This window comes from Theropithecus gelada, chromosome 4 (genome assembly GCF_003255815.1).
Source record: "Theropithecus gelada isolate Dixy chromosome 4, Tgel_1.0, whole genome shotgun sequence".
Classification (NCBI taxonomy): Eukaryota; Metazoa; Chordata; class Mammalia; order Primates; family Cercopithecidae; genus Theropithecus; species Theropithecus gelada.
In genome coordinates, this window is record NC_037671.1 from 83,171,296 (window position 1) to 83,193,904 (window position 22,609).

At 35.4% G+C, this 22,609-nt stretch overlaps 1 protein-coding gene across 2 annotated transcripts in view; it reads right to left on the reverse strand.

Moving 5' to 3' along the window:
- The window catches only part of CEP162 (centrosomal protein 162), a 105,291-nt gene that overhangs the window by 50,935 nt on the left and 31,747 nt on the right, over positions 1–22,609 (reverse strand). For both annotated transcript variants that reach the window (XM_025384453.1, XM_025384454.1), the window contains exons 10-18: positions 21,889–22,080; positions 20,628–20,709; positions 14,822–15,104; positions 13,676–13,934; positions 8,296–8,429; positions 7,804–8,031; positions 7,132–7,272; positions 4,705–4,817; positions 2,730–2,835 (exon numbers count right to left, since the gene is read on the reverse strand). In XM_025384453.1, coding sequence (XP_025240238.1) covers positions 2,730–2,835; positions 4,705–4,817; positions 7,132–7,272; positions 7,804–8,031; positions 8,296–8,429; positions 13,676–13,934; positions 14,822–15,104; positions 20,628–20,709; positions 21,889–22,080 — 1,538 coding nt within the window. The remainder of the gene's footprint in view (positions 1–2,729; positions 2,836–4,704; positions 4,818–7,131; positions 7,273–7,803; positions 8,032–8,295; positions 8,430–13,675; positions 13,935–14,821; positions 15,105–20,627; positions 20,710–21,888; positions 22,081–22,609) is intronic.

The window sequence follows — 22,609 nt, forward strand, 5'->3', positions numbered from 1 at the left end:
TGGCAGTTCCTCCTCTTCAGCTCTCAACTCAAACATCTCTTTCTCAGAGAGAGCTTTCCTGTCCACACTATTAAATGCCGCCTTACCTCTAACGCATCACCCATTATTCTCTATTTTCATTTTCTTCAAAGCACTTCTATCTGTAATTATTTATTTGTGTATCTGCTGTCTGTCTTCTTCACTAGAACATATGTTCCTGATGAGCAAGATCTGTGTCTGTCTTATTTACCTACTATATTCTCAATGCTTGGATGAATGCCTGGTCCATGGCAGGCGTTCAATAAAGGCTGTCTGAATAAATGAGTTGTAGTCAGCCCCATTCTCTTCCCAATCCTGGAATACTAAAAGGAAAGGGCTCAGGAACTTACCTTTTATTACATTTCCACCTATACTTTATAACCAACTGACATTTTAAGAATATACTAATTGGCACTAATTTTTAAGGTATAAAGTAGACTATACACAAATATACTTGACAAGATTATTTTGTAGATTTATCCCAGTATAAATAATTTTTACTCTAAAACTATTTAAGAATACTAACGTAAATCAAAATAAAGGTATGTTTACATTCTATCTTATAGTATGTGCACAAAAAAATTCCCAAATAATTTTTACTATTATTTTAAACTAAACTAACACCTTTTTTTTTTTTTTTTTTTTCCTGATTTCTTTTAGGCTTCTCCTGACTTTGGTAGCTTTACCATGATGGGACTAAATGTGGATTTTTACTCATTTATGTTGAGTGGGACTTATTGTGCTTCCTAAATTCGAGACTTCACCTTTTACCACTTCTAGAGAATCCTCAGCCATTACCTATTAAAACATTTAAATGTGCATTAGGGCATCTCATATTTCTTAATATTTCTGATATTTTACATTTCTCTATTTTTCTGTTTCACTCTGAGTTCCCTTAAATTGGTCTTTCAGTTTAATGCTTTTCTTAGTTGTTTATGATCATCTATTTAATTCTACTTTCTTAATTTCTGGCATATCTCATTCCCACAGCTCTGTTTAATGTTCGTTTGAATTTGCCTGGCCTGTTTTGTTCTTTTGTCATACTTTCTCAATTATTTTGTATATTTAAGCACTTTAAGTCTATTTATTTTATTGCCTCTATTCAATCATTCTATTGGGGTTCTGATCTTGCTGTAAAGCATCTCATGCCTGCAGATGGTGGGCTGTTTCTCTAGGTTTTGTAATTTTGCATTGTGAGCACATCATCAGTTGGATTTTATCTGTGGGAATATTGTGTGGACTGGGTTAAAGAGTGTATACCTCTAAGAATTGTTTTGCATTTGTTTCTTCTAAATCTACTAGAGGTTATCACTGACTTAGAACTACTGTTTATGTTTTTTTTTAGTTTAAGCATTGCAAGGTAGTGTCAATTCAAATACTAAACACAAATGGGCAGAAGAGATACTATTTATATTGAACAACCATTAAAGTATGTGCAGAGGAGACTTTTTACCTCTCCCTACCCAGAGACCAAATTAAGACAGAAAAGCTTCCTTGACATCTCAGTTTCTTTTTTCCTAATCCACTATTTTAGTGAAAGATGTGGTCCTTTAAGGGTATCCCATCTACAATTTGCTGTTAAAGCTCAGGCTTCTTGGTTACTAAACTTACTGCCATCTTTTTATCCCTCCTTACTTTTGGCTTCTAACGATTTCCCTTACTTTCTTGAGAGCATGGTTAATCATTTACAAGATATTTATTATATTTTTTTCCAGTATATTTTGGTGGTGTTAGTGGGAGTTTTCAAATTTTCTGTCATTAAAATATGTTCAAAACAGGACTTTTAAAAGGTAAAAACAACAGCCTTTGGAACTAATGCTAACACTATGCTTGAAACCTTACTTTGTTCCCCTAAGCCTTCATAAAATATGGTAACATTAATTGCTGTTTTAGCTTGCTATTTTTGAGGCCCACTGAAATGGGCTTTTTAGTTTAGTGCTATGATTCTCAAAGGGAGCGGTGCGAAGAAGTAACTGTCCTCCACAGGCCATGTTTGGAAATGTGGCAGAGTGGTTTTAATTGTTACAATGACTGGTGGGTGCTATAAGCACATAGTTCTTAGGGACAGGGATGATAAAAATCATGTAGTGCATGAATTACTTCTGCTTAAAATAGAATTCTGCCCTGCCTTAAATTCCCAAACTCTTCCTATTGATAAATACTGCTTTAGAAAACTCTAGGCCATATTTTTAATAGTACAATTTAATAAACATAAAAAAGTTATGGAACAGCATTGCATTTCAACTTTATGTTAGGTATGCGGGATATAAATACTTGTAAGATACAGTCTCTGCTCTCTAGAAGTGCACAGTCTACTTCGGAAGACAGGCAGCAAGCTACTAACTTTTAAAGGTAAACAATTATCTCCAAATTACGCTATTTAGGCTGCACACTTTCAAATAAGGAATTGGTTTGAAATAAGGTATACATGTCCTAAATAAAATCATGCCTCTGATAATGGCTCCATGATAAACAGGCCTGATGAGATGTGACAAATGCCTGATGAAAGGCTGAATCATAAAGACAATGATATCTAAAACCAGTATTATAATGTTTCCTCTATACTAAGGTCACGCATATACTATACGCTAATTTAAGATATTTCTCCCTAAGTTTTAAATGGTATGAAATTTACAGATTTTTTCATACATATGGGGATTTTTATAGAAACCTTTATTATCCCTAATAGTCAAAATCCTTATGCAACTTACCTGTGCCATCCGTAGTTCTGCTAACAGATCTGTAAAATTCTGGTTTCTTGTGGGCTCTGAATCTTCAACTACTTGAGACAGAAAACGACTTTTGTGCATCTGTTCTCTGATTTATTTTGAAAATAAAAAGTTGTTTTTCTTTCTTACCAGGTGCTCCTTTCAGTAGAAAATATTCAATTCTTAAAAATTAAAAACTAACATACATTGAAGCTATATGAATAAATGAAGGTAAACTTTTCATTTAATCTAAAGATTAAAATACTACCACACTAAAAGAGAAATATACTTTAAGGGAAATGCTTATATTTATTCTAAAAGAACTGAAACCTAAGATTATTGGTTTATTTATAATATAAAAATATTAATTCCCAATTCTCACAGGAAAAAAATTAATGGTCCACAAAGATGTGCTGCATTTTTCTGTGGGGTTGTTAATGCACTCACTCCTTGGCATATTGTTCTAGAATCTTTTCTGAGAGTTGCCAGTCTCATACATGGAAACTAACAAACAAAACAAAACACATCCTAATATGTGGACCTTAAATTCAATTTTCCTGTTATTCCAGAGATATTATAGAAGGAGTTTCGGATTCCACATAAGATCATCTAACCCTAATGTACTAAAGAAACCATTTATTTCATTCTGAAAGTTAATTTAGAGCTTCAGTTTTGGATCCTGGGATAGATCTTCTTTTAGAAGCCAAGTAGTACAAGGTAAGATATTTTAAAATAACTTTACTGAAACATCTGGGAAAAAAAGCTTAAGTAAATGCATTCATGCATTACCACTGTGCAGATTATCACACATGGCCTGGGGTTACACTTACCAACTTATCAGGAGAAAGTGGCAATAAATATATATATTTTGTCTGCTACGAAGTGTGCCTTTTTCTATTTTGCGTGAAAGATCAGTATGAGCTATTATTAGCAGCCCTGCCTCTTAGGCCCTAGTTTATATAACCAAAAAAGGGGGAGAAGTATATAAATAAATTTGGTAAACATTCATGATATTCATGGGTCAAAGAAACTTCTGCTAACAGTCCTTTCTGAGTGATTAGGTGTTTATATAAAAGGATACACAAATACTGGTCATTTTCTAAAAGGAAGAGAGTATCCTAGCTTGTCCATGTTCCTGGGCTTGGCTTTTTCACTTAATATGTTAAAATTGGAAGCAGTAACGTCCAAAAGACCTTACAGTCTGAAATATGATTCCTAAGTAGGTGCTGGTGCCCCATTACCCTGCCATGATAAATGCTGGCTGAAAACAACTTGCAGGTGCGCCTTTAAACAGCAGCCCCTGCCCCCTGACATAAAGGGCAGCCCCCACTCCTTTCCACGGTACACTCCAGCCAGTGACTAAGGCTGCCCCCTTGCCTCAAGCAGGGACCAACTCTGGTACAATCTATTCTCCACAGCTTCTTGGTGGGAGGAGAATGAAGCCAGTCTCCAGCTGAGACCACTATTTGCCCTCCCCCTACCTCACCGTTCCTGCTTCCCTTGCTCCTTTCTCCTGAGAGTTATCCTTCAGTATATCATCTCCACAAGGACCTGCACCATCTCAGGCTCTGCTTCTATGGAACCTGACCCAAGAAGATCATAAGTGATACTGGATGACCTTTCTTTTTTAGTATTATTAATCACATGGTTCCTCGGGAAACGGTTATCTCATTCTTAATGACTGATCAAGAGGAATACTGTATATTCAATTTCCTGAAACTGATGTTTGAATCATTTATGAACATAAATTCATATGAATTCAAATATGAATATGCTGAAAATACTATCAAGTATGTGCTAGCCATCTAACACCAAAAGAAAAATCCACTGAGTATTAAACATATAAACTGGAAACGAGAATACAAATAAAAATAAAAATTTACCATCTAAGTAAAAATAAATGTATTATTAACATAATAAGAAAATGCTTAGAAATAGTTTAAGTATATTTGATTTTAAGAAGTTCAAAAGGACTTACTTTAAGGAAGCTACCTCACTGAATAAACTCTGGTTTTCCTTAAACATTCGCTCCTCATTTTTCTTGTTTTGTTCTTGGAGATCTTTTACTTGATTATATAATCGTTCATTTTCCTTTTTAAAAACAGAATATTGCATTTTAGTTAAAAGTCATTAGTACTTATATAACATAATATACGTGCTCATAATAGATTAATCCTTTAAACGGTCTTTTAAGTTGCTTTAGTTTTTGCATAGTAAAATCTTTTTTAAACTTTTTATATTATAACAGAAGAAATTTGGTGTCTAAAAACAGTTCTTTCCATAATGTTTAAAACGCCTCATTGAAAAACTAATTTGCCAAAATTCCCACAGCTAAAGGGCCTAAGGTGAGTTGAATGCACTGCATTTCACAGGAGTTAAGTGGGAGAGTGGCTGAAGGAATCACCACATCCTGACTATGTGGACGCAGGTGGAAAGACCCAGTGAGACCCTTTATGTTCTTTTCTGTTTCTGACCCGAGAGAGAGAGAGAGAAAAAAAAATCGAATCACTGCTGGACGAAGATTCTGGAAGTCTGGCTGCCAGTGGTGAGATAATCACATGTATCTATGGGTGTTCATGCTTGTATCTGATATTGACCATAAACAGGGAGTTAAAGACCAGTGTTTCAGAAAGTTGTCAGGACAAGGCAGAGCAGAGGACAGATCCAGTTCACCAAAAGGCTTGAGCTAAAGACCTGAAGAGTGACTCAACCAGTTGAGATCAGAGGGAGAAGAAAATGTACCAATCTGCACTTTGATGCCCTCCCTGGCTTATTAACCTGTTTAAAATTAAAAATCAGATGCAAACCAAGGGCTTTTGAGTATCTAATGCAAACTGTAGACTGTTATACCACGTCTGGAATAGTGCTGGGCAGACAGTCTGTGCTTAAATACATGCAGAATTAATGAACATCCCCCTCTACTATTTAGACACATAAATTTTGTGTTGTCTCTGTTGGATGGGTTAGTTGGCATACTTATGGGTCTGTTAAATTTTCTTAAAAACCCCTGTTTTTTAATGGCAAGATCAAACTGGCAGAAGAATTTGAATGGTTCCCAGTAACCAAGGGCAGTGTGTCCTGCCAATTCATTCCAATTCGGCTACAGCAAACATTGTAATCACTGATGTGGCAATGCTTTCGATGATGTCCCTGGGTGATAACGCATGTTACTAAGGCTCAAGGTTCAAGTTACAGTTGTCAAAAGAGAAGAATATAATGAGCGACAAGAAAGGGGAGCAGTAAGAAAAAAGGGAGTGACAGGCAGGGAACAAAGATGCTGAAGAAAGATGCTAAACCTGTCCTGGTTGACTGTTAGGCTAGCAACACCAAGATGTCATCACACATTGCAAACATCTGCCTCTGTAGGACCCACAGATCTTCTTACATTAAATTCAAAATTTTTTCACCCTCAGGACATTATCAATTAATTCCAGATTCATATTTCTGAAAATAATAGCAAAATCAGCCAATATTGTCTACTGAAGAGCATTACAGGAAACTAAGAAAACATAGGGCAGTTTTTAAGAAACTGGCTATTAAAAATAATAACAGGTAACTTTCATTGATTGATTGCTGTGTGCCACACTAAGAGTGTACAGATGCTCCTCAACTTGCTTGCCCCACAAATGGCTATATCCCAATAAGCCCAAAAGTAAGTAAAAAATGTCCTAAGTTGAAAATGTACTTAATATCCTGATAAACCCACTGTAAAGTCAAAAAATAGTAAAACTTATGATGAGGTTACATCCTGATAAGCCCATCATAAAAGTTAAAACTAAGTCAAACCACTGGAAGTTGGGGATCCTATATATTATCATCTCCACTTCACAGATGAAGAAACTAAATTAGAAAGATTAAGTGATGCCCAAGGCACACAGCAGGTGGTAGAGCTAAGTAACTCAAAACCAGTATTTTCCAATCCAGAACCCACGCTCTTAGCATTTAATTCTCCTCATGGGAAATATATAGACTAGTCAAATTATTACCTCCTATTTGCCAGAATTCCCATTATCTGTTAAATAAGCACAGAAATATTTCAATATGCCTTTTTTTTTTTGAGATGGAGTCTCACTCTGTTGCCTAGGCCGGAGTACAGTGACGTGATCTCGGCTCACTGCAACCTCTGCCTCCTAGGTTCAAGTGATTCTCCTGCCTTAACCTCCCAAGTACCTGGGATGACAGGTGTGCACCACCATGCCCAACTGATTTTTTTAAAATTTTTAGTTGAGATGGGGTTTCACCATGTTGGCCAGGCTGGTAAACTCCTGACCTCAGGTGATCTGCCCGCCTCATCCTCCCAAAGTGCTGGGATTACAGGCATAAGCCACTGTGCATGACCTGCCTTATTTTAATAACTAAAAGATGAAGAAGAGTAAATTTGCCATATGCTAAAGGATGGCCATACCTGTTGATATCCTTGAAGAAGTGTCTCTTGTTCTTGTATTTCCTTTTGGATTTGCTTCAATTTTTCTCCAGTGACAGGATCAGCTGCTTCTCCAAAATGTAACCACCTTGTTTTTTTGTTTGTTTCTTCAAAGCTGCTTAACTTTGAGAAATTGCAGCAATTGTTTTATTTGGGGAAGGAAATGATAAGGTGAGAAGTGAGAAAGAATAATAGAAAACTCCTATTTAGATTGAAAACTGTTTTATAATATTGAACACACTGGAATGTGACATAACTACAGTTAAATCAGCAAAGTGCTGTTTTGTGCTGATGGTGCCGTTAATAACTCACAAATGCTACACAATGTCATCCTCTGGGTCTATACCTTCTTTGGCAGTTTTGCTCAAACTTTGATTTCTTTGAAGGTCAGAATGAACTGATTCTCTTTAAAAAGGACGGCTAATAGAAGAAAACCATCAAAATGAGCCAATTTAAATTTAATTTTCTCCCCCAAGGGTTCAAAATTTAGGCTCTCATGTACGGAATCACTCTTCGAACCATGTCTATATTTTATACAGCAAATACATCAAGTCAAACATCTCTAGGAAACAAGGATGACAATGTATTTAGCAGGGAATACAGGTTTTTTTAAAAAAATAAATATTAAAAAAAACAGAACAATGTGTCTAGTACCTTGGCTTGAAGAATATAATTATCTTGATTCAATTTGAAGAGTTCTTTTTCCTGTTGTTTCTTTAGTTCTTCCAACTTATTTTCTAGTTCTTTCTCTTTTTCTGAGAATGTGGCTTTAATTTGCTCAATTAGGGCTTGTGCACCCCTCCATTTTTCCTCTGCTTCCTGAACTCTTTTAAACATAAGTAATTCCTCCTCCTTGTTCTCACCACAGTATCCTAAGGAATCCTTTCAAGAAAAGCATTACTTCATTACAGTACACTTATATATAGGATTTGAACACAAGCCGTTAATTAAAAAAAGAATAAAAAGGACATGGTTAACAATGTTCTATTATATAAGAAAATTAACTGTTTAGTAAGAGTGATTACAGTATCACTCGAAGGAAAAGACATTTCAGTCCTTATTATATTTTGTTAAATATAATTTAGCTTTAATGTAATTTTAGAACATAAAAACATTATGATTATTAATTTTGAATTTAATACCTACAGTCTGAAACTGAATACAGGAATCAGTTTCTGCGGGATCTTCAGACTTCTTAGGAGTAACCAGGCAACTTTCAGTTTTGGGAGCTGGTTTATCCAAAGCTGCAGGCTTGATGAGTTTTGTTCCAGATAAGATTTCTAAATATTATAAGCAATGTATAAATGCACCACAAATGTAAAGTTAAATGTGTACTCATCAATTGTGCACAATAACTAAAAATACAATGGAAACACTAAAATGAGGATCTCAAAATAGGCTGATGGACTACACTATAACACAGCTGTTTCACTATAACTGATTGTATTCAGAAAAATTGCCACTCCGTAATCAATGTTCTACTAAATTTGACACAGATGGCCAATTAACCCAAGACTATGTCAACTGACAAATGGAGCTAAATAAATGTGAGAATGTAGATAGAAATAACTTTCAGAGTTTATTACTTTTAAATAAATTCTTCTGTTAAATGTTCATAGCAATAATCAATCAAAATTTCTAAATGACCAAGGAGCAGCTGATAACTTTATGAAACCTTTTGGTGCAGATTAAGTGTGCTTTCGGAGCACATTTTTTATAAACAACATATATCATGATATCGTATCAATGGAATAATATAAATTGCAAGGAGGATTTTATAACTGTTAATTTAAATAGGATTTTAAAAGATTAACACTATTATAAAAACCTGGCTCACTCGCTCTCTCTCTCTATATATATAAAATTAGAAAAAAATGTGATTAATATATATTCTGTTCCAATTTTCAGCTTTTAAGGTAACCTGTAAATTCTTAAACAAGAAATCATTCTAAGGCTAATATATTATTCAGTTAATAATAAACAATGTTTAAGAACAATACCTAGAAGGGACCCTAAGATCCATATTCAACTACTACAGGCCCTGAGTTTAATAAACACTATCTGATTGCTTTAGAGATAAATTAAGAACTTCAAAATTTAAATTTTTAAAATAATTTATTCAAGATGTTAACTTTTTAAATGTAGAGTTTACTTTTTAATTACAAATGTTCTACATGATTATTAAATATTTGGAAAATATAGAATAGTCAAAAGAAAAAATAAATTACCAACAGTCCCTCACCAAAAGATTTCATTTCAATTATTTTTCCAGGTATGTGAAGGTTTTCCTTATAGAGTTATGATCACATTTAATTAGACTGATGTAAGTTTTCTGAAGAAATTTCTAAAAGTGTTCATGAAGAGACTGTTTTGAGTCATTGTAAGAGGAGGCTTTTAAAACTTCCAAATCACTGGAGGCTCATTAAATGAATGGGGTGTGATCTGCTAGCACGATTCTCCTCAGGACAAGGCAGCTAGTACAGGTGGAACGTTCCAGACCAGAAAATCCAAAATCCAAACTGCTCTAAAATCTGAAATTTTTTGAGTGTCAACATGATGCTCATAGAAAAATGCTTACAGGAACGTTTAAGATTTTGGATTTTTAGACTGGAGATGCTTAACTAGTAAATATAATGCAAATATTCCAAAATCAAATGAAATCTGAAATTTGAAACACTTCTGGTCCCAGGCATTTTGGATACATAATACTCAACCTATCACATTTTCTTGTTCATAGCTGTAGTCTGCCAGTCCTTTTATGCCAGAATTCTCCCTTCTTGAATTCTTAATTTTGACTTCTCTTTCAGTGGACTAAAGTATCAAATAATTATTTTAAATAATTGCACGTGAGCAGTACTTGCTCCTTTTACACATGAAAAACATTTGCTTGAATATGAAATTTAAACATGAAAACACTGAGGAATTTGGAACCCATGAAACCTTCTTGGAATAGCAATGCATAAGAAAATTCAGTCAAAAAAGAAACCAATCAAAATAATTCCAGAATAGAGAAACTATGGCTAAGAGACAAGAGAAAAGCATTCAGTCTCTTTAATAATCAGAACCAAGAATTAAATTCAAAAGCTGAGGGAAATTAAGGTTGTAGTAGAGAATATACTAAATATATCTTAAGTAAAAATAAAAATGAATAGGAGGTATGTAAGTTGGGGATACAATATGCTTTATATTTCACAGAAGGGAAGGAATCGATTGGTAATGTCTAAAATTGAAAAAGTTAAGAAACAACACTACAGTTATGGCAACCTTTGAGTTTTTCATAATCTCTTTCCTTAAAGATTTTTCATAATCTTTTCCTTGTATTTTCGATATACAATTTCTTGGGATGAAATTTATTTTTCTTCTTATAGATATAAGTAAACCTAGATCTAATATCCTATTTTAAAAGAACATGTAAAGTGTAATCCCATTCTTACAAAATATTTTGTCCATTTATCCACATCTGCCTCTCTCTTTCCATCCATTCATTCACATTTCCTTCTATTATGTAAGTATATACATAGTGAGATGCATGGAATCTGCTAACCCACCATAACAACAGTTGTTTCTGGCTATATCATTGCTTTCTTCTTTTACTTTTCTGTAATTTTGAATTTTAAACAATAAGCATATACTAAGAATTTTTAATTCTTAATAAGAAAAGACAATAAGAATTTTTGTCCTTTCACGAAAAAAAAAAAATTAATCTAAAAATAAAAACACAAGTTACAGCCAAAGAAAATTAATCAAAACTAAACACGGAAAACAACTACATGGCTGGTACTGCTAACTGCCAACCTTCTCTTCCTTCCTATTAATAAAGATCTAATTCTGTCCTGAGCAGCAATGTACATAGTTAAACATACTCGACCCCCTGAACTCCATGCAACTGAGGGCCAGAAGATCAAAGGTCATTAAGATGGATGCAAAAACTTTCCTGATTAGGAAGCTGATGATTTGACTGGCATCTACCTTTTACCTTTCACCCTGTCTCATGGACAGGGTCCAGAGGCGGAGTGGCCATTGTGACAGTTAAGACAAAAGTCACATACTAGGGATTTTGCATCACGAAAGAAAAAGGGATCTGGTTCCCTGCACAGCTTACCAGCCATGAACTGCCTATCTCTGGACTCTTTGTTACATAAAAAAGATACCTTTAATTTGGTTAAGTTCTAGTAGCTGGGCTTTTTCTTCATCCTAACCAATGTTGACTTTAATTTTAACTGCATTCTGTATATTTTCTGAACACTAATCTCATCTCAAACTCTGCTTCCTGGAGAACTCAACCTTTAACAAGTAACCACTATCCCAAAGGAATTACAGTTCCTCTGAATATAACTAAAACTGCTCTGGGCAATTCTTCAATAAAAAACAGAGATTAAAAACAACATACTTAATAGACAGTCTAGTGAGAAAAAGTAGTTCAGTATAAAAATATTTATGGTCCATCATTATACTTTACTATAAATTTACTATAAATTTTAATAATGTGTTTTATTTTTATTTTGGATATCACAAATGCTATGAAATTTTAAAATGTGAAAAATGAGTTTAAGATTATTATTTCACTTTACTCATAAAAATATTAGTCTTCATCTAGCAACCTCCTCATGATTCCTCTCATTTCTTTTTCACTCACTGTGACATTACCTCTGTCTTCATTCTTGGTAATTTCAACATATTCATAGGTGATCCTTTCAACTCCCTGGCTTTTGGTTCCTTGAACTTCTTTCCATCTCAGCTACTCATTCCCATTGGCATAGTTTAGGTCTTTCCTAGACTATTATCAATAATGTAACCACTCCCCAATCTCAGTCCCTCATCTAATCACCTACTATGACTATCATCTCTGTCTTCCCTCCTCACACTCTCTGGTACCCAGATTCCAACAATCCTTTGACCCCACTAGGACTCACAGTTGATGGATCGTACCTGTTGCACATTGTTTCACACTCCCTTGATGCCCTTTCTTCCTTCATTGCTCAACTTAAATTCCATGGTCAACCATTCTAATCACTTTTACATACATCATCAGCTTCACTTGCCAAAAATGTATTTTTTGGTAAACCCAACTGTTTTACCAAGTACAGTTCATTTAACAGTTGGTTAAACAAGTTGGTTATTTAACGTGTTAAATAACAACTTAATTGTTATTTCAATTTAAATTCATGATCACTAACTTTAATTAGACTGTCTTGATTCCTGACAGTCTAACTCTCCTAGATGGCTACTTCATATCTTCTCTTTTCTCTTGTAACCTCTCAAACACCTTTGCCTAACCCTCATGCTCATCTAATGATACTTTCTATTTCTCAGAGAAAACTGGAGCTATCACAAAAAGCATTCTCTCCTCAGCACATCTAACCACCTGCCAGCATACACTCTCCCTTCCTATCTGCTTCCACAGTGCCTAGAATGCAGGAAATAGCCATGTTACTGTCTAATGCCAACCCTTCTTCCACTGTGCACCAGATCCCATTACAGCTACTCTACTCAAAAACATTGCTCCAGCAATTCTTCCCTCACTCTTGTACTTTGTCAATTATTTTTCTATCAAATCTTTCTTAACATCATACAAAAAAACCAATCATTTATTTCATAAAAACAAAGCAAAGCAAAAATGTTCTTGGTCTCATCTTCCATCTCGGCTACTGGCCCATTATTTTGCTGCCTTTTACAGCAACTATCTGCAGGGTGGTCTATAACTTGAAGCACCATTCCACTCCTATTTCCGCTTACTCCATTTAATTTGCCTTTTACAGCCACCTCTCCACGGAAACTGCTTGTACACTTTATTGATCACCTCCTCCTTGCTAAACCCAAAGAGCAGTTCTCAGTTCTCACCTGTCTTAATCGCTCAGCAGTAAATGACAGAGCAGTCCTTCTCAACACACTTTCTTCACTTGCTTGTTTTCAGGATTCCACATGCTCTCAGGATTCTTCTAACCTCACTCTGTTTCCTTTGCAGGTTCCTCCTCTTCTGCCTGATTTCTTCAGGTTAGCAAGACCAGGGGCCTCAGGCCTTGGCTTGCTCCTTTCCCTCTATCTATGCTCACTCTTTTGGTATTGTCAATCAGATTTCAACAACTCCCAAATGGTATCTATAATTCATATTTCCCTCCTGAACTCGACTTTTATATCTGTCTGCCTTCTTGTCACTTCTGCTTGCATGTTGAATAGACATCTCAAAACTATCATCTCAAAAATTAAACTCCCAGTTTTTCCCCAACTCTCAAATCTACTCAGTCACAGCCTTCCCCATTCCAGTTGAGTGTAACTCCATTCTCCCAGTTGCTCAAGCCAAAAATCTTAGCAATCCAAAACCAATTTTTCAGATTTTTGGTTCTACCTCCTAAATATATCCTTATCTAACCACTTTTCATCACCTCTACTGCCACCACACTGAGTCAAGCCCTGCTGCCTCCTGTAAATTGCATCTTACAAATAGAACGTGGTACCTTAAGATTAATTCTCCTCCATGGAAGCAAAGAAAGTAAAACAATATACTAAATAAAGAGTACATGATTACCTTTTCTCCTAGGTTGATTAGAGGTGGAAATCGATCTCAAGTTTTTGCTTTTTATAATGTCCCCTGAAGTTTTATTTTCAAGAGTAGAAAACATCTTGAGTGGTGAACTGGGTTTGCCATAGCCTGAGCTCCTAACTGATGCATATAATCCACGATGGGGTTTCCTTTTAAGTAAAGGAGGTGCACTTCTGGCTTTCTTGTATGGTACCTGTTTACCCATTACAGCCCCTTCTTCAGAGCTAAGTTGAGATCTGTAAGTCTGTACACAACAAGCAAAAGCTCTTCAGTACCTAAATAAACTTTAACTATTGTTGTAAATGAATATTTAAAGGATAGCAAAACAATAGTGATGATCAAATAATGTAGTTTGTAAAAGGCAAACTACCATAGTTAAGTTCTTGAAGTCTAATGCATTCGAATTTTAGTATTTTGAAGCAGACCTTCAAAGTTAGCATTGAAACAAAGTAAAGCAAAATAATAAAGCAAAATTAGCTTGCCAGAAACCAAGATGTGTAATTACTTGAATGAACACAGCAGAAAGAACATATTTTGAAACGACATAAAATCTTATTTAATTTGTTATCTGAATTTCTCAAGATGCTTTAAAAATGTTATTAATACCTTGCCTTATTCCACAAAGAACTGGAGAAGACTTAAAAACATAATTCAAAATTATAAAATACAAGTAGAATGTCTGAATCATGGGAACTATAAAGCAGAAGAGATCAAGAATACAGGAAAAAGAATCAGCAAAATGCAAATTTCTTCACAGGTGTTAATTGCTTTCCTATAAAATGACAACTTAAAAAATACAAATGACTGGAAAGACTGAACAGTGCACACTACAATGATGAATAAACTTTTTCTTATACTGTTTAAATTCTGGACTATATTTTATTCAAAAAAAGAAAAAATGTATAAAGAATGGCTTCTAAAAGCAAGCTAATGTTACGGTGGTATTTTTGAATTTGGGGATTGGCTAGCATTGTAATAAATATTACTCACAAATATCCAAGATCTACTATGGAGGTTAGTATACAATCAATTCCACTAGTTTAAAAAGCACACACCTACCAATAGTACTTACATACTTTACATAACTTCGGTTCTCAATATCTCAAATCAATTTAGACTACAAATACTTACTTTACTAATTTTGTCATCCTGAGATAATGATGAAGAATTAACAGATATTTTTTTCCTCAAAATATTAAGGTACATTTTATCAACATGTTCTTCTGTGGCAGTTACTTGTGGACAGCTGTTTTCCATACTCTCATTTGTGGTCTTTTGTAAAATCACATTCTCATCGTTTTTGTCAAAAAAATGGTTCACATGTTGTGAGTCTTGAGACATAATATTTGGGTTCATCTTCAGGGGTAAAGAGTTAACAAATTCAGTTTCTTTACTTTCGGCCACTTTCTCAGAGCTATACAACAAAACAGGACACAGATAATGAACCCTATGTAACAGCTCTTCAAATATCAGTAATAACCACGTGTGTGTGTACACGCAGACGCACTATATATATGAGTTGTTAACTATTCATATTAAGTTACTGATGTTAAATACATTATTTATAATTTTGGTTAATAGTACACTCACGTAGTGTAATGGCTTTTAATTTCAGATAATAATTTTAACGCAGTATAATGCAAAGGATTATAAAGGTGATGCTGACATCTATTTTAGAGAAAGACCAAACCAAACAAGACTGAGACTGCTTTTGTAGAAGAAAAGTAAAATATAAATTTCTAAGTGAACTTTCTGTAATATATCTTTTATCTACAATTTCTTATAAAGTCGACATGCATTTGAAATAAGAAAAACATTTTAAACATTTCTAGAAGAAACTAAAGAAATAATCATAATTTATGTTAAGGAGGCTTAGAGTATAAATACTAAAAAAGCATATATTTAATCACAGTATAGGACAAATTTTAATGTAAAACAGAAAAATCACTAGGCTTTGAAACGAAAATCACTTCTGTGGTTTGAAACACTTAAATGTAACAATTCAATTAGATATTAAAAATCTAGAAGATACAACGTAAGGAAATGTTTTAAATGTGGTTAAATATTGGCAAACTACAGGGTCTCCAAAAATATGGCAACTATGGTTTAAAACACTTAAATGTAACAATTCAATTAGATGTTAAAAATCTAGAAGATACAACGTAAGGAAATGTTTTAAATACAGTTAAATATTGGCAAACTACAGGGACTCCAAAAATATGGGAACTGTTAGTCTTAAAATATTTAATCATGTGTCAATTAGGCCATTTAATTTTATAATTTATAAAATAAGATTAAAGAAAGTTTAAGAGGCTACCATTTTCATATAATGTAGATTGACTTCTCGGTAACCATTAGAAGCTTCTAAAGTAGCTGGAATCATCAAAAATATAATAGTTCTTTCCTTCTTCATAGCAGCAGAACCTGGCTAGATGTTAATCAAAATTGTTTCTCATTCTTGCTGGGTACCAACTAAACTATATTTCCTTGCCAACTTCCATCTAGATGGGACCATTTACTAGTTCTTCCCTTTAGAATGTGAGTGCTATGATGCCAAGAACCCAACTTATTTGTTACTGGCTTAGTTGTCAGGTTTAGGGTGGCAGGAAACTGGTAATTAGAGTCTGGAGAGATGGCAGCCTATGTTTTACAGTGGCAAAACATTGCTAAATTGTCATCTACAAAAGTTTGTAAGGCAGACCACATGCCAGCCGACCATGGAGAACTAAGAGAAATGACGGGAAAGAACAAGGAGTTAAGTGCTGGCTACTATTAGCTTCTTTTGACAAGATATTACCAAAAAACTGATGAGCTCAACACAGAATGAGCTGGTTTATAAGCAGAATTTAGAGAGAATAGAAAGAATCTAGAAACTCTAGAAATGGGTTCTCTCTCTTTGTAGACTCAAGCTGTAAGATTCAGCCTTGAAGAATACTATGAAAAAGCAAGATTTCATGAGACTTCTTGGTTGAAGAGTGAGGAGTGACCCAGTCCCTTAGCAAAGATCATATTAAGAGTGTCATCCAGAGTGAGACTCCGTCTCAAAAAAAAAAAAAAAAAAAAAAAAAGAGTATCATCTTCACATTTAAGGTATTGTTTCCCCAAATATCCAGAGAACTGCAAATAAACGCAGAGAAAAAAATTTGAGGGACAAGGAATCAAAGAATAAAGCAGATTTAAAACCTTTGTCTAGCAAAGAACTTTTTTTTTTAACTTTTATTCCAGGTTCAGGGATACGGGTATTGTTCACGGGGATTTGGTATTCAGACTATTTCACACCCAGGTAATAAGCATAGTACCCAATAGGTAGCTTTTCGATCTTCACCCTCCTCCCAACCTCTCAAGTTGGCCCCAGTGTCTGTTGCTCTCATCTCTCTGTCCATATGTACTCAATGTTTAGCTCCCATTGATAAGTGAGAACATAAGTATTTTGTTTTCTGTTCCTGCATTAGTTTGCTTAGGATAACGGCCTCTAGCTCCATCCATGTTGGTGCAAAGGATGTGATCTCATTCGTTTTTACGGCTGCATGGTATTCTATGGTGTATATGTATCACACTTTCTTTATCCAGTCTATCACTGATGGGCATTTAGGTTGATTCCATGTCTTTGCTGTTGTGAACAGTGCTGCAATGAACATATGCATGCATATGTCTTTATGGTAGACAATTTACATTCCTTTTGGTACATATCCAATGATGAGATTGCTGGTTGAACAGTAATTCTGCTTTAAGTTCTTTGAGAAGTCGCCAAACTGCTTTCCACAATGGCTGAACTAATTTACATTCCCACCAGCAGTGTATAAATGTTCCCTTTTCCCTGCAACCAGCATGGTTTTTCTTTTGTTTGTTTTTTACTTTTTAATAAGAGCTATTCTGACTGGTGTGAGATGGCATCTCATTGTGGTTTTAATTTGTATTTCTCTAATAATTAGTGATGTTGAACATTTTTTCGAATGCTTGTTGACTGCATGTCTTCTTTTGAAAAATGTCTGTTCATGTCCTTGCCCACATTTTTTTTTTTTTTTTTTTGAGATGGAGTCTTGCTCTGTCACCAGGCTGGAGTGCAGTGGCGTGATCTCGGCTCACTGCAACCTCTGCCTCCTGGGTTCAAGCGACTCTCCTGCCTCAGCCTCCTGAGTAGCTGGGACTACAGGTGCGTGCCACATGCCCAGCTAATTTTTGTATTTTTAGTAGAGATCAGGTTTCACCATGTTGGCCAGGATGGTCTCGATCTCTTGACCTCATGATCCGCCTGCCTCGGCCTCCCAAAGTGCTGAGATTACAGGCGTGAGCCACCGTGCCCAGCCTACTTTTTAATGAGGTTGCTTTTTGCTTATAAATTTGCTTAAGTTCCTTATAGATTCTGGGTAGCAAAGAACTCTAAATTTCATCGCTGGCACATGGAATTCACTGGGACCAAAGAGATTGCTAGGTTACTAAACTTTCTGAAAGAATATAATGTCAAAGAAACCATAACCCTGTTCAAAAGAAAAAAAAAACAAGAAACCCAAAAGCCAGTGACTGGGAAACTTAAAGCTACCTGTAGGCAGGAAGTGGATTGAAAAGGGAGTGTATCCCCCAACACGGGTATACCCCTCAACCTAAAATCCACTTCAGTTGTAGCCAATGGTGATAAAATACAAGACAAATCCTCCAAGGAATGGAATGGGGGCTATATAGAATAATAGATTTAAGATAGCCCCTTCTTAATAGAATAATAACCTAATCAAGGAAAATCCCTATTCCCAAGGTAGGAGGCCTTTACAAGTTCTTTCCAGTGGTTCTCAAAGTTGCAACATTGATTACTGTATTTTCCTCATACTTTTCCTTGCTGAAAGGGCATATCTACTGCAGTTCCACCATTATATATTGGGATGGGGGCGAGGAAGTATATAACCTTGTCTTTTTAATTCATCCACTGGTAGACAATGAGGAGTTGTACTCAAACCTGACGGAGAGGACTGTGTTTCACCTGGAAATCCTGGTCTTTCAGATGCATACAGTCCTGAATGGGGCTTGGGGATGCCTGCTTGGGGAAGGGGATAAGTGAGTCTGGATATGAAGAAGAGTGAAATTGATATTTTGTTATTAGAAAGATATATCCTGGCAGAGAATGACTAGATACTGACCAAATTCATTTTTCTTTCTTGGCACAGAAACAAACCACATTTCACAGCCTCCTTGGACCTAGTTAGCTAGATGTGCTGGTTCCTACCAATGGAATGTGAGCTGAAGTGATATGAAACATATGAAACTTCTGTGTTAAGACAGTTAAAAGAGAGGATGTAAAACCATTCTCTTTCTTTCCTTACTGACTGGTTGGATGATGTCATAACAAATCTTAAAACTATGTGCTGATGACAGAAGTAGCCTGGGTTCCTAAATGACTGTGTGGAGCAGAGCCCCAATTCAACCCCACTGACCCACAAGGGACAGTGATATGAGCAAGAAATACATTTTTGATGATAACCTACTAAGATTTCAAGGATTATGTTATGGCAGCTAGGGTCATTTACTCCAGAGTTTACTAAAAAATTTTTAAGTATGTGTACTAGAGATCATATTACTGACATTTCTATTACATATGATTACTGTTATACCTTTAATATAAGTATATCTGTTTTAAGCTTTTAAACACAAATGTAAAAATCTATTTTAGAATTCCTATTATTGAAATTGTTTTATCTATAACAACAAAGACACAAGACATGTAAGAAAATCTCTTTAGTTATCACTAACATACCCCCAAAGAGCAATGATGAGTGGGCACAATCTCTCCTTTAAAAATACTTATTAGCACTATAGATCAATGGAAGACTACTAGACTTAGCACTGAAGTGAATGAATTTTAGTGTAAGGTTCACTGCATCATTTTTTTCTCAACTAGCACAAATGTAGAAACAAGGCCAGGAAATCATCACATGTGGATTTACATCATGAGGATATAGTATAGGAAGGGGGCTCAAAACATGTCTGTTGAAGACACAAATGAACAAATGACAACATGAATGAATGACAGGCTACTTCACAGAAGTATTTTATGGAGATCAAAGACCTGACAATATAAGTGGTTAGGCACATGAATGGCCTGTGTTCCTGGTCCACAGCTCTATGGCCTTAGGCAATGGCTTTATTTATTTTAACCTCTTAGGCTTCAGTCTTCTTGTCTATGAAACAGGGATAATAATGGACTATAACCCATGGAGTTGCTGTAAGGTTAAATGAAATAATACATGTAAAGTATTTGCCCAAAGTAAATGTGACAAATGTTAGCTGTTATCACCTACCAGGAAATTGAGTTCATCTCAGTTTCATTTCTTGAATTACGGGCATAAAGACGCCTTCTCTACTTGTTATGAGGATCGCGTGGGAGATTGGAAATGACATTTCAGTGCTACATAAAAGTAACGCTGTCTATGATAAGGTTACTGTGACGTGTTACTCCGTGTTGAAGAATGACAGTGGGTTACACATACTTCCACTAAACTGTATTGGACCTGAAGCATTTTAATGAGGATCACTTCTCTTGTGGCTACAAAACTCACCCTGTGAGATGACAGCCAGTCTGTGACTAAGTCAAAACTAACTGGTTTATAAAGAAGCAAATCTATGACTCATAAACAGAATAACATTCACTTTCTCCCTCATCGTGAATGAACTGTTCCAGCACTATTTAAAGCTGAGGAGTCTGTATTTTTCAGTGAAAACCTTTAGGACTATTTGGTGGCAGCAACTTTTTTATAGCGTCTATTTATTTTTTCATTTAGACCAAGATTTTTGATGACTTGAGTAAGGACAAATATAAAAAGAAGAGAGTAATGACTCACAGGTAGACTCAAGCTAATATTAGTCATTAATCATTCACTAGGAATGATTACATAGAACAAATGACTATAAAAGTTTCCAATGACAAAACAATAAATAAAAAAATTCATACCTCACAGGTTGTAAATCAAAACCACTGACCCCAAAGGAATCTATTCTGATAGGTTTCATCAGCTCCTCTACTGTGGGCAGATCTAAGAGGCGGAAAAAAGAGCAGAAACAAAAAATGTAATGTAGGTTGCTTAATTTACATGTGTAATAGCACCAAAATTATATTTTCTCTGACACAGTTAACAAAACAGTACATGCAATAAGCCTGGTTTTCCATCTTAAGTTTCCTTATACCAGGAAAACTTCCTTTCTTATGAAATATCAAATAAATATCTCAAATATCAATATTAAATATATTTATCAAAAAATATTTATACACAAACACACTCTCAGTACATATTTGGTTGATCCTGAAATGCTGTTCTCTAACAAAATACAACTTTAGTATATGTACAGGCAAAAGAGTAAAAATGTCCCTTTAAGTGACTTCTTAATTTGATCAAGGCATATTGGAAAAGAAACTAGGCCAGGCGCAGTGGCTCAAACCTGTAATCCCAGCACTTTGGGAGGCCAAGACGGGTGGATCACCTGAGGTCAGGAGTTCGAGACCAGCCTGATCAACATGGTGAAACCCCATCTCTACTAAAAATACAAAAATTAGCTGGGCGTAGCAGCAGGTATCTGTAATCCCAGTTACACAGGAGGCTGAGGCAAAAGAACTGCTTGAACCAGGTGGCGGAGGCTGCAGTGAGCCAAGACAGTGCCACTGCACTCCAGCCTGGGTGACACAGCAAGACCCCGTCTCAAAAAAAAAGAAACTGAATTTTTGTTTTGTGTTTGGCTCTAATTTTATAGTTAAGCCAATGATTCCTGTATTTCATTTGAAAAAAATCTTTTTTTTTTTTTTTTGAGGCAGAGTCTCACTCTCTTGCCAGGGCTGGAGGAACACTGGTGCGATCTTGGCTCACTACAACGTTCGCCTCCTGGGTTCAAGCTATTCTCCTGCCTCAGCCTCCCAAGTAGCTGGGACTACAGGCATGCGCCACCATGTCCAGCTAATTTTTGTATTTTTAGTAGAGATGGGGTTTTATCATGTTGCCCAGGATGGTCTCAATCTCTTGACCTCATGATCCACCCACCTCGGCCTCCCAAAGTGTTGGGATTACAGGTGTCAGCCACCTCGTCCGGCTGAAAAAAACTCTTTAATTAAGCTCAGAGACTGAGAAACAATCACTACAGCAAATTGTATTTTAATTATATTACACTAAAAACTCTTTAGAAAGGATATCAAATAATTGAAAAATTCATCTATCAGTTTTTACCGGATTCCATAGTAGAGATGTTTTTTGAATTCTCTTCATTTTCTTGAGAATGACCTTTCACTGAGCTCTTGATATCTTCCATTGTATTACTATCAATTTTTTGTTTGTCTTCATCTCCCAATGAATGGGCTATATGACAATAAGCTTGATGTAGGGCTTCAACATCACTACTGCTTTGCCCATAGGAAACACCTGCTGAAATAAACGTAATCACCAGAAATAATTACACCACAAATACATGAGAACTATAAAACACTAATATCATTTCTTAACCTGTTAGGAATACAAAAGTAGGGTTAAGTACCAACTAGGTAATTTGCAGCTATGGCCTACCAGCATGGATTCACAGCAGGCTCAACAACTCTTTGAACAAGTTGAGGCGTGTCCTGATGTGGTAAGTATAAAATCTGCCTTCACTAGTCATTGCTCTTTCTACTACTATTCTTAATCAACTCCTTCTGCATTGGATAAAACTATTCTTAAGTTTCCCAAACTAAAAAATTCCTTTGAAGGATTCTACCTCTCCTTTACCATTACCATTCTCTCTGCTTCTCTGTACCACCAAGCATCCTGTCATCTACACTTTTTCAACCACAATGAATTCAGTCCTCTAACTTTGCAATCCAATGTATTCCAACATCCTGCTAAAGCTGTTATGATCAAAAGCAGTTTCCTAATGACCAACTCCATTTGTCTTTAGTTCTCTTCAACTATGTGAGAC